Here is an 18,807-nt window from a genome sequence, read left to right as displayed (position 1 = left end):
TTGTGCCAACTCAGCTTGTGTGGATTTATCTATACTATCCACAGCCAGTACTGTGCCAGTGTTAGTGTGGATACTCGACATAATGTGACTGTACGGTGATTGTCAGCCTCCCTACCGTATAAGTGTTCTATTTACATGGTCCTGGAGTGACTACTCTCATCAGGAGCTTAGGGGTATCTGCCATGCTCTAAATGAGAAATTGTTTGTATCTTCAATTTTTTATATATATATATATATATGTGTGTGTGTGTGTATATATATATGTATATTCTTATATATATATATATATGTGTGTGTATATATATATATATGTATATTTATATATATGTGTGTGTGTATATATATATGTATATTTTTATATATATATTTATATGTATATATATGTATGTGGTTTTAACGGTCAGTGCTATGAAAACCTAATGATTTAGCAAATTAAAGTCCACACACACATCTGTGTGCACACATGTATTACAAGTTGCTCAGCTTGTAAAAATTGTCGCAACCCTGTTGACTTTGGGGACTGTAAGTTCATTTCAGTTTACACAAGCTGGTGATCATCTGCTAGGTTTTGATCATACTAAACAGGAATTCCTGCTGATGTTTGAGATGCCATTCTTTTGTTAAAATAATCTCACTAAATTGTTTACTGTCTCTTTAATCCGATTTACTAAAAAGACTGATATAATTAAGATGGCCAGAGAATAAGAAAGAGAATGAACTGGCATCTTTAGAAAACAGGATTCTGTTGAAGATCTTAGTTCATCCAGCAGTTCTTTCTACTGCAGAGTGTGTCTCACTTGTCAAAGTCACAGAGCAGGTTGCTGCTCTTTGTGCAACAAACAGAGACTTTGTATCAATAAATAAATAAATAAATATTTCCTAATAGCAACCAAAATTAGAAAATTGTCCATTCCCTTTTCTCTCTAGCATTTTCAGGTAGGTTTGTATGTGTGTTACGCACTCCCCCACCACTCAAACTCCTTTTCTACATAGTATTGTTCATGTGTTTTGAAGTGTATTTATCTTTGTTGACAGTGAGAGAGAAATCCAAGTCACTAGAAACATCTGTTAGAAAATTGTTTTCATTGAAGATGTCTTGTGTCTTTTTTTTTTTTGTCTTTTTTGAATCCCTAATATATATCTTTCCCCTGCTGCTCAGCCCAGCTGGTGCTATTGCCTTCTGCTGCTTTTCTGGAAGTTGCTTAGGTATTGCCCAGAGATACCTTGTAGGGTATTTTTTGTTAGCTGGCTAACAAAATGGCTAACACTGCGTTGTCTCATAGTGAAAATAAGAATCTATGACACTTCTGAAAATACCAGCAACATGAAATTAGTTTAAACTGTGGTGCAGTAATCTGCAGAGCACTTATGTTGGAGGATAGATGTCATTTAAAGAGAATTAACTTTTCTTTGTTCTCCTGTCACTTCAAATATTCCTACTGCCTGTGCTTTTATTGGTAAATTATATTATCGGTTTAAGAATTGTTGGTGACAAAAGGGAAAGTATTTTAGTCAGTAAAACTGCTAGGGCATAAATAATGTGTGCTCTCCTTTGAACAGAGAAAAATGGCTTGCAACAGCCTCGCTGCCTCAGTGGAGCAGCACAATCTGTCTGCTGCATGATGGCATTGCCGGCAGCCAAATACTCCCGTTTTTGTTTTAATGGAAGGGTTCTTTCACATTGCTGGTTTTACATGATGGGAATGCGGTTGGAAATGCTTCCTGTTCCATTCACAAGCCCCAGGCTCTTCATGCATTTCAGCTTCAAAAATGACAGCTGAAACCAATTAGGCAGAATTATGGGACAGCTAAGTCACATGGAGATTTTTCATGACTGAGGAAGAGGAGGGAAAAAGAATGTATTGCAGGGGAAGTAGAAGTGACTAATTTAATTAGAAGAGAATGACAGTCACATTATTATTATGGAAAAGGACTGGCAAAGTTGAACTCATTTCATGTCACTGGCTGTGCCTTTGAAAGATGTCCTGCCCCTTGTCTGAACATGTTTGTGTTTGGTAGCAGAGCCTCTGATTTCTGAGCAAGATGACTGAGGAAAATAGTTGATGTTAAAGCAAAGCACAGAGCGTATCTGAGGATATTTGTAGCTTGTGGTTTACTCATTTATTCATTAGAATTCCTTCTTCAAGAGGAGAAGGGAGGAGTCTGAACCATCAACATTTGTCTCATTCTTTTTCTGTTTGCATACTCTCTCTCTTCCAGAAGTAGGATGTTTCAGCTGTATAAATATCAGCCTGGATTCTTTTCCCTTCAACAGATGCTTATACACAGTATGCTCACAAACATAAACATGCATGTGTCTACTAACATAAACCAGAGTCTTGCTGAATAGAAATGACCTTCATACACTTAGAGACTGTCACAAGTTTAAAGCAAAGCCCCAGTTCATTTCTTCATGTGAGACTGAGACAATATTCCTAAGGTAAATGAAACTTTTTGCAGTATTGTCATGGCAGTTGATGGTGTATGGGAGAAGTGAGTGGAAAACATTACAGACAGAGTCTGAGCAAGCATGCTTTTTTTTAAAAATTTTACTTTGGGTTTTTTCCTTGTTCCTTGACCGAAGCTTGATTTTGCTTAATCCTTCTACAACTCTGTTGATTTTTATTTAGACTCTGAGCAGTTATGTTGGATAAGTAACTTAATCTCTCCCTCATTTTCACATAGCTGTAGGAGTTGTGATACTTGCTCCATCGTAGGGAGGAAAATACTTGAAATTCATTGAAGTATGGGTCAAAAATGGGCATTGGCTGATGTGCTTCTTACGTACAGTTTGGAAACAGGAGAACGGCTGAACTAGCATAGCTGAGCGTGAGTTTTCTATTTCCTGTCCTTGTTGTGTGGTCTCTGGTCTAACCAGAACTCACGGCATCTACCCCAGGAAGGGTCAGGGGTTTTCTAGTGGAGGTCTAGTTACTTGAGATGTGTGCTGAGGAAAGGGTTTGTGTTTTAACTTGCTGAGAGAAGGTAGCACAAAGTCTTGACAAAGCCTTCTCAAGGATGTGTAGCTGTGTGTGCCAGAACCCTGAAGTAAAGTCACAGCCCTGGAGCCATAGTAAAATACAATTATTTGAAGAAATAAGATGCCCAAATCTGCCTCAGGTAGCCTATATTTATTTTTAATTTCAGCCAAAATGGCCAAGACATCTTAAACCTGTAGCTGGAGGACCCTTATTGTAAACGCTCAAGCCTTACAGGATGAGCTTGGAATTTGGAGAATGGGTAGCCTTTGTGCTGTGGGTGGCATTGAGCTATTATTTTGAAAATCGCCCCAAATTTAGTCAAGTGATAGGCTTCAGAAAAACTGTCATTTGTACTTAAGAACTATGTCTTTGAAGATTCCCCCTCTCCTCTCAAAGACTTGGCTTTAGTCTTTCACTTCAAATATTGTAGACTGCATCCCCAGAGGAAGTGAAATCATTTCTGGGGGAGGCAGCAGTGGGAGAAGAGATCAAATTGTTCACTTAAAGCAGATCAGATTTTGTATAAAACATTGTTGTGTTAGTGAGGTGGCAAAGTCGAGATCTTAAAATTAGACAACAGCAAGATAAAGAGGGCCCATACAATCTCCTTTTGCCATCCTTGTGGAAGAGGCTGTTGTGCAGCTCTGAAGAGGACTGTGTGGTGAAGGCATGTAGTGGTGGTTGAACATTTCTCATTTTTTTGTGGATGTTGGAACTAGGGTGTCTTCTGGCATTCTGGCCTCATTCAAAGTATCATTTCAATATAAGGCAGGTAATACTGCAATAGAGAACTGGGTTCCATCCCTGCTATATTGGGAATCATCATCACCGTCACAAATTGCTGTCATCACAATTCAGATACGACCAACTTCTGCTATTCAGCATGAGATTCTCAGTCTCCCTTGCAAAAAGTGTTATACGTTCACAGCTGTAACTGAAGTCAGTCAAAACACAGAAGGCGAAATAGTGCCAAATCCTCTGAAAAGTCAAAACCAAAGTGCTTTAAATGGAGTTGCCCAAATCAGTGATACTTAAGACTTTTTTCTCTTTGCTTCAATTCCTTACCTGATAAAAGGGAATAATGCCACATCTCCCCTTGATTGCTGTGATATTATTTTATGTTTGTGAAGCGTGTGAATAATGTAGCAATAAGCAGGGCAAGAAATCCTGGGAGATTAATATTTCTGCCATCAAAGTAGTAAATAAGCCAGAGACTGCAAGCTGTGTGAGAATTGGGAAAAAAAAAAAAAAAAAAAAAAAAAAAAAAAAAAACCAACACCACCATAAAACAGCACAGCTGTTCTGTAATCAAGTACCTCCTATTCTGTTCAGTGAGTATGTCTAATCCTGTGAGGAGAGAAAAGTATGTGATCACATTATGAACTTTAAAAGTTATAATGTGCTTTTATTGGACAAACAAATAAAATGTTAGATAAACCCCATTAATTTTGGACTTTCCAAACTTTTGAAATTCTTCACTGTGGAAACTTGATTTATCTCTATTCACTGGTTTTGTGTAGCTGTTATGAACAGATGAGTGTTAATAGATTATTTGTGCATATAAGTGTGCGTAAACTAGTGGAGTGTTAAGAGAAAGGTTTAATGGGTTTTTGAATTTAAGATGAAATATCATATGTTCTGTCATCATGGGATTACTTGGGGTGATTTATGTGTGTTGGGGATTAACAGTGTGGCTGATAGAGTTGTTAAAAACTAGCTCAAAGCAGACTTGGTCTAGTCAGGACCACCTGGGATCAGGATGTGTGTGACAGATATTTGCAATTACGTGGAAGTCTGTGTACTGCGTTCCCAGTGTATTCTGCTTCCCTGCGAAGTGTCCTCACCCTCTGAGACAGTGGAGAAAGGACTGTAAAAGGTGTGTTGGTTGGTTTGTTTCTTGTCTTCCTGCCTTGTTTCATCATAGTTTTATGTCACTGCCAGTATGTAAATTGTATCTTGAATTTTTCTTTAGGGTATATATTTTATTAGATCAAGGTGGCAACCACAGTAAAGATCCTAGTGTCAAGAGTATGGCATGCTGTATCTGCAGCCACTGTTCCACTTGGGAAAGCGTGTTGCCTTCTACCTCAAAAATATAGCAGTGAAGAAAAAGACTCCATTCATCTGTATGGTACCAGTTTCATGGAATACGTTAGAAAACTGCTTTCATCCAGTTTGCTATCTGTTTTCTTTTTTAATACTTTCCTGAAACTTGTGTTCATGTCGACTTCAATGTCAGTTGAACACACAAGCACTGAAGCAGACACTTGCCTGCCAAAAGGGAGAACAGGTTTAGAAATATCTGTCCCTGCAGTGCTGTCAGCTTTCCTGGCTATGCTAATATTTAATTCAATGTGCATTGAGTCTCTAGCTTGGGAAATTTTTTTTTTTTTTTTTTTTTTTTTTTTAGCAAGGAACAATGTACTCTATAAGTTGCTTTCCCAGTTGGTACCATTGTGTTTAGTTGCATTTATGAGAAGGACTCTAACATAGTTTTATGAGGGCAAATTCTTGAAAGATTTGAACAGAAGAGACTTTCCATTTCTGTTTATTGTCTGAATAAATATTTGGTAGAGGTTTCTCTGTGTCTGTAGCATGTGTGGGGGGAAAATATGTATGCCAAAAGACTGCAGCACAACTGACTCTGTAAGGCTTCCAGGATTCTGTAGAAATTGCTGCTTATGTTGAATTTTAGTTAGATGTCAGCAATTGGTTTTTGAAGGAGAGAACTACTGATGCAGAAGGTTATACTGGACTACCAGTTGTCCTGGTCCTTGATGCAAATGATGCAAACCACAAAAAGGATCATCGCTGATGTTCATCTTGGGAGGAAATGCATCCAAATAATAACTGAAATGTAAGAAAATTGAATTATCCTCACAATTCTTTGCAAGTATATTGGAAATAAAAAGATGACATTGCTGTTCCTAGTGATGTGACTCTGAAGGGGATGTTCTTAAGAAAGCTTTTGGTGAACAGAAGGGTGCCATTAGTGAGCAGCTGGGGTGCTGGGGCTTCAGGGATGAGACCTTCAGAAGTTTGGGTTTGTCTTCCTTCAATCTGATTTCTGTTGACTGACTAGTTGCAAATTGTAGAAATCAGTAGAAGGTGAAGAAGTCAGTAAGTTTCCCACCTACCAGGTTGTCTGTCACCCACAAAGACTGAGACTGAACTGCAGGGGAATAATAATCCTCCTTCTTCAACCAGCCCCTGTGAGGAAGCATGCTGTGCTTGGGGGTTGTGATGGGTCCATCTGAGGCACCATGATAGGGGTGGGACAGCACTGCCCTGTTCACCGTGCCAGCCTTTCTAAAGCAAAACTTCAGGCTTTTCTTTAAACTTCTCCCAAGCACTGCTGCTGCTGTCCGTATTCAAAAATTTGTATTTAAGTTAAAGAGAATGTGTTATTCCACCGGGGTGGCATTTCTCTTCAATAACACATAACCCATTAAAATGGGGGGAACCCCTCAAACTTCTTATCTGACACAAGCCATCACTTGTAGCATTAGTATTTCATCTGATACTTTGCCGAGGCAGACTTGCGCAGGGGTTAGTGACAAACGGCAAGGCTAGCAGATGACTTTGTTCAAGTATGTTTCCTTGGTGTTGAAACAATAAAACAAAAATGGGTAATGTGGTGATGCATATGGAAGGATGACCGGTCTGTTTTTGGCATGGCTTATTTATACTGCCCCAGAAAACTAACTGGAAGAAGAGGAATACATACGTGGAGTGGCCAAAGATTTTACAGAAACTAGGAATAAGTCTTTAAGCAAACGTAGACTTTACTCAAAATACGCTTCACTGACAGTAGCTTTTCACTGGTAGAGGTGTATTTTTTAATTTTCTTTTTAAATGTATTAATTTATCTGTAAACTATTAATTGAAGTATTGCTTGCTGTAGCTTGTGTTTTGGAAGAAGCTCTGTTGTGTTGTATTTAGTGTGGTTTGCCTGTTTGAGCATGCCCTCTGCCCCTGTGATACTCACACTATTCATTTTGGGACTCAAGTGATTTCCTGCAGCCAGGGCACTTGCTCTCTTGAAGCCAGGTAAGAATCCCTGAAAAAAGGTGTGCTAATGCACAACCTAGTCAACCAGTGTATCTCATGTCATTACAATGTTAATTCTACATGTACAGTGTGGTTTTGTAGTTTATGACTTCAGAAGAGATTATACAGAACAGTTGTGGCTAGCACGTATTTTGGTGTCTTGGAAGATGTGAACTTTCCTGTGTGTCCATATAAGTCTGCAAAAGAGCCCTGAAGAATGGCTCCTGGACTTGGAAATGCTGCACAGGGAAACCATTCTGCTATGCTGAAGGCAGCTTTTGTCCAAAACTCTCACCTTGAAAACTGCCTATGTTTAGTTGGGCTGTATGTGAGTCAGGTATTGCCAAGTAGCTTTTCAAGGAATGCTGGATGATTTTTGCCAGATGTGTTCAGAAACCAGATGTGAAAGGCAGAGTCTGTCTCAGAGTTCTTGGTGGTTAAACTAGTGCATATTTTTGCTTTGTTTATTTATTGTACGTAATTGTAACATAATTCCAGAAGCTGAGTTATGCAAGCAAATCAGAGAAGAAACATGACACTTGAGTGAAAATGTGCTGCTGACTGGAAGGAAAGTGAAGAAATGCAAGAGAAAAATTCAGTGAAAATAGCGTTTCCATAGTAAAAGCAAGAGATACTTATTAATTAAAAAGAATATTAAACTATACATTGCAAGCCTGCTTATTTTCTGAGGAGATTTTATGGTATATTTGCAGGGAATACAGGCAACTATGAAATGAAAACAAAGTTTGGAGTCTTCAGTGAAGCTGTTTTCTAAAGTAGTTGTACTTAACAACTGGATAATATGTGCTACTTTTTGAGCTGGAAAGTATCGTTCAATACTCTGTTATGCAATGTCTTTCAGATTTATTTTCTAAACCATTAGACTGTCTTAATCTAGGATCACCATGAAATTATATTTGAAAGACAGTGTTTAAATGTGAATAGTGAGAGTAGCGTTTGAGAGTTCTCCCTTTAGGTTCTTCCTCTTGCCTCCAGATATTATCTTTACGGTATTGATGATGATATTGTCTTTGCAAGGTATAAAATTATAATAAAATTCAAGTAATTAATTTACCATATACAGGATGTTAGGAAAAAAATATTTAATCTCCTTTTTGTGAATATTCATATCAGTCAAATTACCAAGGTTGTTAAATAAAATGGGAATGTAAAGGTACAAGTGTGTGTGTGCACGTGTGGCTGAAAAATGTCTTTATTTTCCATTTATTCTGTCCACTCCTAAGGAGAAGGATATTTATTGCTGCAGTCATACAGATATTAATACCCTTTTTTCCATCTGACTTTCTTTTAGCACACTGATTTATGTCAGTACATGGACAAACACCCTGGAGGGCTTCATCCAGAAAATGTGAAGGTAAGAGTCAAAAAGAAAAGCATGTATTCAAGGCAAATGCAGTAGCAGTAACTGTGTAAAATGTCATGTCTTGTTTTATAGAAACTGATTATTAGCTAAAGGGAAAATGATTGGAATATGAACTATATTTTAAAATATAGTTTTCATTAAAAGTAATTAAAAATGCAAGTATTTGAACACTCCCACAAAAGAACCTGTAAAGTCTGTAGAATTGATTCAGAGCCTGAATATATGAGTAAATACTGTTACATTGTTGGTAACCCCTCCCCTCCATTCAAACATTTGCTCTTAAGACAAGGCAATGCTGCCCTAAAACCCCTGAGTAAACATGCTTTAGGCTGTCAGTGCTAGATCTTCGCTGAGGTAAGTCATTGTAGGTTCACTGAATTTGAGGGCACTGTAATGAATGCTATTAGATGAATGTACTGCTTTTTATGTTAGCATGTAAAATCTTCCCTAATTTTTTTGCTCGCTCACTTTGATGAAGCATTTTTGTAGCTGATCTCACTTTGAAAAATATTTTTCCTTCTAAGGTAGATACTGAGAATCATCATGCAGGAACGAGGGAGTTTATTAGCAAGATTTAATGGAAAGATAGATTGTTAGAGGCTTGATCCAGTTACTTTCTGGGAAGTCAGCCAAATTATTTTAGCATCAAAGGGAAGCCAATCAGACATGCAGAATGTGTTGTGTGTGTATAGATCACCCAGATGATATTTGTTACACTTGTCTTGCACTTTGACATCAGTCCCATTGTTGTTCCATTTTGGAAGTGTTTAAATCTTCACTTGTTATGCTGAGAGCTTTATTCCAGTATTTAGTTTCTTGAAATTAAGAAATTCATGGAAATAAATAAATCTCTTTCCTGGAAAACTCAGAAGTCCTGTTTGGCTTAAGAAAATATTTTAAAAGACGCATTTTTTTTTCCAGTAGCCAATCATTGTTGTCCATCAACTAGTTGTACAATGTAGGTTGATTAATTTTCTGTGTTCTTTCACTGAAAAGTGGCATCTAAAATATAGAAAGTTAGATGAGAATGGCTGCCATCTAAAAAAAAAAAATAAATTAAGAAGTCTTCCTTACTGCATGTATTTGGCCATACTAAAAAAAAAAAAAAAATATGTGTATGCTGCAAGATAGCATCCTTGTAATGTACAACTGCCACACAGATATTTTGCTATCGTGGACAGGGAAAGCCCATGGGTCTCCTCCCAGTGCCAGCTTCACAGTGCCTCTGTGAGTGCAGCACTTCGAAATGACTGAAGGTGGGTGAGGTGGGACCTGCTTTTTGGCCACTAAAACTTTTGAGCTTTCTTCAATGCTCATTTTCCTAAGCAGAATTTCATGTGCTGAATGTGCTTGTTAAAACAATGGGTTTGTGTTTCATTTCCCTGTGTGGATACTTTTACATTCGGCTCTCTGAGTTTTGGGATGAGCTAAAACTGGCTTTGAAAGTTTGAGCTACTTCAGATTTGCAAGACCTACTCCAAGGCTGCAGTGCTGTATAGCTCAAGATTTAATACGCAGTAGTCATTGTAGCTGTAATTGTTCCCTGCTGAGAAGACATCCTAATTCACTTTTTCTTGATCATATGAGGGCCCAGTGAGCTTGTCTTTGAGGAGACTAGGCATACGCGGATAATTAGGCTTGCTAATGCATCACTCCTCTAAATCCTGAGATACCTGTCTTTTAAAGCTGTGGAGAGAACTGCAGCAGCAGCATTTCCCTTTCAAATTTTGCTGCATGTATTCCTGTGGCTATCTTTGCCATCTAACAACTGTGTGTCTGAAGCTTATGGACACATTAGAAATATTTCTTTTGAGTAGCCAAGTGTAGATTCCTGATGTACTGCTAGGTCGGGCTTTTTTAAAGTCCAGATAGATAATTTAAATAAAAGGATACAGGGAGGAGGAAGAAAAAACATTGGGAGGTTGGAGCAGATGAAACTTAGACCATGAGCATGAAACTTAGACCATGAGCAATCCCATTGGACAATTCATTTTTTTTTCTGTTAAATAATATTAATGAAAATTGATTATATGTGTTTAATAGACTCTCTTGCTGGGCCAGCAGCAAAGGCTAGCCTTAATTCATGCAGTAATTATTAAAACCTACCATGATAATTGGAGCTCCTAGGATTTTAAAACTGAATCAGCCTGCCTGAGGTTTTCAGTGAAATACCTGCTCTCAAGGCTGAGTGAAAAATACCTGCTTACCCCAGAAGTGATTTCTTCAGCTGAAAGGACAGGAATTGCAGAGAGAGGGGAACCTAATCAGAAACCGAGCCATATACACTAACAACTCCCAGACCGTCGCCAGCATGCAAAACTAAAAAGCTTGCACTCCTCTCTTCTTACAGAGGAGTTAAGAGGATTACTGCATAATATCTCAATGCTTTGTTACACTGTACTGTTTGTCAACTTACGTAATTGTGGTTCTGAGTCTTTGCCACCAATTTTGGTTTTAGCTTCTGAACAGAGTTGTCTATCTGAAGCTACAGATGATTTTTAAGGGTTGAGCTGAGCCATGTTAATTAGCCTTCTCTCTCTGCTAGCCCCTTCTTGCTAGAGGTCCTTCAAGAATTTAACTTATAGTCAGACTTTTAGACAGTGTTTTTTTTCAGAATCACTTGTTACATGATTCCTAAATCCATTTAAAAAAACTTCCAGTTGAGCAATTATATTCCATCAGCAATAATTATTCTTGGCTCTCTGGGGCTAACCTGTGGGATTTAAGCCATTGATGGTCTCCCCATATGACAAAAGACCCCCTGCCTTTTAATTTTGTTCTTGAGGAAAGTATTGCTTGCTGATGGATATTTCTTTCTGGCTTGTTGCCAGTTATTATAAATACATAACCACATAATCATACATCTTTCTTTTTCCAAGAATATTATACAGTAGTTCCTGTGAAGCAGTACTTTATAGGAATGCAGAAGCAAAGCCATTATTTACTTGTTTTGGTTTCTATAGGACATCTTCAGCCTAATTATATTTCTGAATTTTCCATATTTACAAGCTACAGATAATGCTTGTTCCCTCAGGCTTATTTTTAGATGAAGAGTCATAAATAGAACAAATTCCAAATTACTTTGATGGACACACATACTGCTGTCCCCTTGGGTGTTGTGTTTGACATTGCCTTTCTTTGTGGTTTCAGCTGGGTTATTTGCTGTCACTTCAATATTTTAAATAAAGAGTAAGCAGAATATTGTAAGTATGTGGAAGTAGAAAGAAGAATGTCTCAGTTGGCAGTAGTAGGAGTCTTGGGACAGTATGTTTAAACAAACAAAAAATTTTGCTTCCTAAACTATTAGGTGTAGCATTTTGGTGATATATATGTATTTATAATCATGATTTTGTAATTCATGTTTGGAGGCACAAGTCTTAGAAATAACATTAGGTTTTAAAACCTTCAGAAAATTTGTGTGTGAGGCTGAGATGTTGTTTTTAAAATACCCATCCCTGAGAATGTTAAACCAATTATCCTGGTGACATAAATGTGATTGGGTACCTGCAACATCTTTATCTCCTAGAAGGGGAATTGGCAGAACAAGTTGTTTCAGTCCATAGATTCTCCAAAATCTGTGAGCTTCAAATACACAATTCTATAGATCTTTGGTAACTAACAAGCCTGTGTAGCTACCATTTATTTATAACTATATATTAATATACTGTATATGGTATTATAGTTAGAGAAAAGGAAAGAAAAGATAATTGGTTAGTAAGTTCCTGTTTAGTAAGGACAGCCTTATCTCTTCTCTGGTTTTGGAAACATCTTTCTCTGTTTTATTGCTTGCCTTCAGTTTTTGAAAGTCTTAAATACATGGCCCCATATATAATTATGTTTTTGTTGGAAGCTACTGCTGCAGCCTTGTACATGGTTGGAGCTAAGAGTTGATTTGTAGGTGTACACTGTGTGGTGCTTGCCAAGCTGCAAAATGTGCTGTGGCAAAGTGAGATACAAGACTTGCTCCTGACTCTCCCTACGCTGTTCTGCCTGGCCCAGACTACTGGAATCTGTACTCCTGGCTTGCTTTCATACAGCTGTTGCTGCCTTTAGAGAGAGTTCATACTTCTTGGACTCTTAAATTGAATCATCTGGATTGCTTCCTACAGCAGGAACTCTAATGGTTCACAGCGGCTAACTGACACTGCTATTGATCTTTTTATGATGATCTTCGTTCTGATTTGTGTTCCTTTCTGTCTGGTACAGGGCCATCTCCATCAGCCTTTTGACTTATCCACTGGGTTATCCTGAGTCTTTGTTTGCATCTGACCATAAATGGTTCTTGTTTTGTAAAGTCATAATCTAATTTTTAAGTATCTTTTTTCTTCCATTTCAGCATGTCTCATGAAAAATGTAACTGTTCTTAACTTCTTTTAATCTTTGAAATATCATCTTTATTTTAACTGCAGTTTTACTCCATATTATGCGTTCCGAGTAACGCAAGTAAATTCTTCTTTATGTTTTGATGCGTTTATTTTATAATTGAGTCAGTTTTCTGTAACTCCTATTACCAGTGGAACAAGTGGATCACAGGCTTGCATCTGTCATTCCTGCCTTAAAATAAATCTGTTAATGAAAGCTGATTTGCTTTTTAATTAGTGATGCTGCATTGAAATAGCTGTAGTCTTTTGGGAGAAGCATCCTCATTTTTTTCTCTCTGTGTTTTTTCCTCTACTTGCAGTGTTAGCGGTAATATCAATTTGTGTGAGCATTTGACTTCAAAAAAAATCTTTGACAAAATAAAAAGACACTTGCCTCTGACCCACTGTTCCTCAATCTGTACAACACCAGCCTGAATGACAATGGGGCTGTCACCCAGATGAAAACTATCTCTTGTCTTAATCACTCTCAAAATCTTTTACTTTAGGCAATTTGTAGAGGTTCCTCTCGTCTACTGTGACCAGAGGGAGAAGGAACTTCCCAGTTTGTTCTTATTCCATCTAATATTGCTGCTCTGATTTGTTCTTCTCCCTGGTCACTTTTTCTCTTCCCAGTGCCAAAAAGTGATACGAAATAGGCAGACCCTCTTCTTGAACTTTGCACTCAGGGAACAGGAATATTCAGCCTTCTTCCAGGAGTCTTCAGGGCTTTCAGCTCTTACCTACCTCAATTCTGAGCTTTCCTTGCTTGTAGGAAGCAGGGCACCACAGCCTTCTATGCATAATTGAGGGATATTTTTGAAGCAAAACCTCAACCATCTAAGCCCTACTCCCACCACAACCTTTGAAAATGTGGTTGTATCACTGTAATAATAAAATAGTTGACTGCCTAGGTCACATGTAAGCTGTGTGGCAAAGCATGGAGTAGAATTTGGGTATGTAAGTTTCCTAGGACAGCCCAATAATCTCTGTAAAATTTATGCTTAAATTTCAGCAAAAAACTGTAACTAGTTTCAGTCTTAAAACTCTACAAAAATAGTTTAAAAGAAATGTAATTAATAGGAATTATTGAAATGTAATGGCATGCTGCAACATTTTTCTGTGCTAAATACTCAAGATCAGTCAACTTTATATCATTCTAAATTTAAAAAAAAAATCCAAAATCATATATAATAAAAGTACTGGATTTATTAAATGAAGGCTTTAATACTGTCTGCCTAAACAAGATGAAGTGCGTGTTGAATTGAAAATGTTGAAATACAGTGATTGTTATCTGTTGTTATCAGAAATCTCTGGCACTTAATTACTTGCGGTATTCATTTATCCCTCTCCATACAGCAGTACTGTGAACGTTGTCCTTAACTAATGGTTGCAGTTTTAAAAGTTGAATCTGTTTTTGTCAGATGAACAAGTTTGGCATTTAATGACTAATGTGAAAATCTCTAATCTGAGTCAAAGCCATAGGGCAGTTGTCATCTGATGTCTTTTGTAAACATAAATATCATTGAACTGATTACAGCTTTAAAATAATCTGAAGCACAAAGGGTAGGGAAGAATTCAGAACATGGAAGGATTAGGCAACTCCTGTACCCTATCCACGTGAGGCTTACCGCACTTGAAGTGCAGCTGCTTGAACTTTGGCAGTAGCAGAGCATTGTGTACTGGCTCTTGCTAAGCAGTAGCTCCGTTTATTATTAAACCGTATGCTTGTTAGTAAAGCGTAGTATCTGAAAAGTATGATAAAAATGCTTTGGCTTTTAGGTTACAGTTGTGTTATCGGTGTAGGCCTCCCTGGTGTGCTTCTGTTTTCTTTCCATTGTGTGATTGTATAAGTGTTAGTAGCGTGGACAAGACGTTTGTGTTCCCCTTTTTCGTGGGAGACGTGTTGAATCACATGGCCAGTCCTACACCCGTATGTGACAAATGTGTGGTTACAGCATGGCGGGGAAGCTGTGGCGTGTGAGTGCCAGTGTGTAACTAGAGATGTCTGAACAAGAGGTTGATTGCCATAGTCTGAGGTACACAGGAACTGAGCAATTACACCATGATAATACATCCAGCTCTAATGAATTTTCATGTCTTGAATCACCTATCATAATGACTCACTGGAGTTTGGAGAAAACACTCTTTTACTCTAAGGTGAATACCTTGCTATGGTGGTCCTTTTAATTTTATCAGTTGTTACTGGAAGCAAATCTAACTAATGTCATGCTTTTGAAATCTCTCTTCTGCTCGCTGAAATTAGTGATGTAGAGTTCAATTAAAAATATATTTTAACAGATACGCTAAGTAGGAAGGGACGCTGTTTAATGTGGTTGAGAAGTTGCTATTTTTCATTCCTCATTCAGCGAACAAGCAGGTGTACAGCAGACAGAATAATGTTATGCCAAATTAAGGTTGTCTTTTACACGTGGCATTGAAAATTGATTATTTAAATTAGACTTTTTAGTTATCAGACATTAAATATGGCATCAGCATTTCTCTCTATGTCAGTCTTGTCACTTAAAGTAATGATTTGATAATATGCACAACTGAACAGTATACGCAGAATCTTTATCAGTGTGTTAAAATTCATGCTAGAAGAACGTCACTTTCATATCTACTGTGTGCATGTGTAATTTATTGTCTGTATGCTCCTCATGGTTCACATACAGTAAAAAACATGAAAATATTGTAGGGATGAAGAAAACGTTTTTTTCCGATGTCTTTAAAATTGGTGAAGCACCAATTGCCACTCTGACCCAGTTCCACATGGAAGTAAATTGGTGAAAGGTAGAAAAGGAGATTTAATTGAATTGAGTTTATTTTTACTTTTGCCATTCAGGAGAGAAAATCTGAAAGAGTTTTTCACTTACTGAACATTAGCAGATGACGATAACTGATCATAAGGGAGTGTCTTTATACTCAGTTAATTAAGCACACCTTCCTCATTGCAAATGACTAGTAGTACCCAGAGGGGACAAAAATGATCAAAAGAACATCAAAGAGAACAGAAGTTAGCAAATTAACACTTTCCAATCTCATTCTTTTTAATTTCTGCTGCAAATAAGTGGAAAAATCTGTATCTCTTTTTGAAAGAGATGTGCATTCCCAGTGGCTGTATTGTATGCATTTCTGTGACATTGTCTTGGTAAGACTGTCATGTAAGGAATGCAGGAGCAAGTTATAAATGCATTTTGGAGTGAATTATTTTAAGATGATTTTGGAGAAAACTCAGTTGGTTCCAGGGAGATCAGATGGGAGAATCTTTTATTGAGATAAAGCTTATTATGGTCATGAAAATCATGCTGATTCAAATGGCTAACAATTTTCTGTTCAGATAGGGTCTCCTTTATTCCGAGGGATGCAAATTCATCTCAAGTCAACACTTCATTCCTGGAATTTCTTCTTCTGACAATTTAAGCAAGAGAGTCTACAAAGCTTTGACTTAAAATGTTCAGTATTTCCCCAGGATATTGTTAGACGTGAAAAGTTGAATTTTATCCTGGTTGGGAGGAGGGAAAAGAATAGCAAAATCAACAGTAATAAAAAAGATTGTGCTTGATGAGCTTTTGATATGCTAGCAGAAGTCACAGACTCTCTGTGATAATGTATATTACTAGGTGGTTTTTGCTTATATTAATGGTTTAAAACAAGTAGATCTGTAACTCCCAAACAATCTAGTAACCAAAACATAACAGAGCATTGTCTTCAGTTGTATTTATTTCCAAGGCTGTGAGACAGTGGGGATTTATTAGCTCCTTTTGCCCTTGTAAATAGCCAGTAATTCACAGAAGCCTGTCATATTCTCTGGATGATAGGGAGAAGTACACTGGTTGTAAGCATGAGGTGAGGTGTCCTGGATGGGGTTTCTTTTACTGCTGTTTTTAGATTTGATGGCCTATTAAGACTGAATATGATATCGATTGATGCTGAATACACACAAGGGAATTCAGGTGATTACGTGATACCCTGCTGGTGTGCTTTGATACATGCAGTAAGCAGGAGCATTTGTGTCTTCAGTGACGAGCGATGATAAAGCTTGTGCAGTATTGTGTATTACATTTTGAAAGTAACTATGCTAATACAGCAATATGAGCTTGCTAAAGGACTGACACATTAATCCAGTCTTGATTTCAGCTTTCTTCTGAACTGATGTGAACTCCTGGTCCAGGTTAGCTTAGCTCCATTTGCAGTCTGTTGCTGCAGAGAGAGCAGAGACAAGATTTTTGTGCATCTTCTATAGAGTAAAAGGTTCCATGTAGCTTTCTACTTCTGTATCTAGGGGCAGGTCTTTTATTCCCACAGTACAATGTGTGGTAAGGGAGCTCAAGTGCAGGAAATTCAGAAATCCCTCTGTGCCATCAGGTAAAGACTTAGAAAAGCCCCCATAGTCTTTATTAGTCTGTGGTCTTGGGCACCATCCTTCTTGTCATTGGTGTCCTTGATGCCTCAGCAGACACCATGTGGAAATGGCACATTTTCTGGAGAATCTCTCTGGGCATGTTGTGAATTTCTGCTTTTCACTTAGCCCAGTATCCTTTGCCAGAAACACTCTACCATCCCTGGGAACGAAGAGCAACTATGTGGAGTCATCTGAGCACTTCTACAGAGATCACCTGTACATGAGCAACCCCCTTTATTATTAGAGTCATCAGAGGTTTCTGAACCAAAGTCAGAAAGTGTTAACGCTCATCAGTCCCACCCGTTAGATGAATTTTGGATTACCTGTGTCAGTGTTTAGCTTCTAAGCTCATTTGGATGAGAAGAGCTCAAGATTCTGCGTGACATTCAGAGGCCAACAAGATAGTAAAGCCTTCTGCTGCATGTGAGCCATCTTGAAGCTGTTAGATGTATGCATGTAATGGTCTAGGTTGTACACTCACCCAGGCTCATGAAAAACACCTTGAAAGCAGGGCTGTTCATTCAGGCAGCTGGCAGGTCTCTCAGAAAATGTATTTAGCTTAAACAGGCCTTTGGTCAAATGTTGCATGTAGCTCAAGTGGCTATCCAGGCCTTGTACTTGAAAGATGATGTAGGTGATAACCTCTTTGTGGAGTTGAGGGCTTTCTCTTGTGAGTTTTAAGAACCGCAAATATTCTTTTGATATCACAGCCTATAAACCCCAAATTAACTTTGACCTGTATGCATTTTTGTCACTGACAGTGAAAATTCTTCATTAAAATATGTTGCTCATTAAAGTAAGAGCTACGTTAGGGGGAAAAAGGTGGGTTTTTCCATGGCTGTAGTAAATCAGCAAAGCCCAAAGCACAAGTATTAGATTTTTTTTTGAGGTATGAATGTAAAGTGTTGAGCCTCCTAATGTTAAGCCTTGCTGAAAACCTGACTTCTAGAGACAAATCCCATTCCTGTTTTCTGTCTTTTCCAACTATCATCACAATGACCCTTGTCATTTTGTGAATCTAATTTTATCACCAAACCCTCCGCTCTTACTAATTAGCTACAAACTGTACACAAGTGATATCCTAGTTTATTTATTACAGGTTATTTGACACTTATACAGACTTGTGTATGTCCGTGCAAGTACTAAAATTTCTAACATAAAAGCTCAAGAACTATGACTCCGTACTGTTTCTACCCCCACAACCAGTGCATTGAAATGCATATGGAACTTGCCACTCACTCCTTTTAAAGTTATCCTCTGGTCTGTAGGGCTGCCACCTCATGGCCTTGGCGAAATGCCAGTTCAGTTGCGTGTTCAAAACCCCCTGCAGAAGCCCCAGACTGAGGTTTCATAGTGATCAGAATTGAGCAAGGTGGAGGAAGTAACAAGTATGATCAGAGTATGACCATGATAGATGGTATGCTAATTTCAGATCAGGTATAGGGGTAAGAGGTCATGGTGCCTCATCCAGCATTCATTTCTCTCCTTGTGAAAGTAATGCAGATAGTCTTGAAGGGGAATATGTTTCTTGTGGAGGGCTTTCCTCAAAAGCAAGGGAGGGAATGACTGTAAGGAGGCAGAAGAATTTCCTGAGGCACCAGAAATGGTTCTTTCCAATTCGTCTTTTCT

The 18,807-nt window shown here is 38.0% G+C and overlaps 1 protein-coding gene across 5 annotated transcripts in view; it reads left to right on the top strand.

The window, feature by feature from the left end:
* The window catches only part of CDK14 (cyclin dependent kinase 14), a 320,641-nt gene that overhangs the window by 143,216 nt on the left and 158,618 nt on the right, over positions 1-18,807 (top strand). For all 5 annotated transcript variants that reach the window (XM_026842539.1, XM_026842544.1, XM_026842542.1 and 2 more), the window contains one exon: positions 8,344-8,406. In XM_026842539.1, coding sequence (XP_026698340.1) covers positions 8,344-8,406 — 63 coding nt within the window. The remainder of the gene's footprint in view (positions 1-8,343; positions 8,407-18,807) is intronic.

This window comes from Athene cunicularia, assembly GCF_003259725.1.
Source record: "Athene cunicularia isolate RWA chromosome 2 unlocalized genomic scaffold, athCun1 chr2_part1, whole genome shotgun sequence".
Taxonomy (NCBI): Eukaryota; Metazoa; Chordata; class Aves; order Strigiformes; family Strigidae; genus Athene; species Athene cunicularia.
This window is presented reverse-complemented; position numbering and strand designations above follow the sequence as displayed.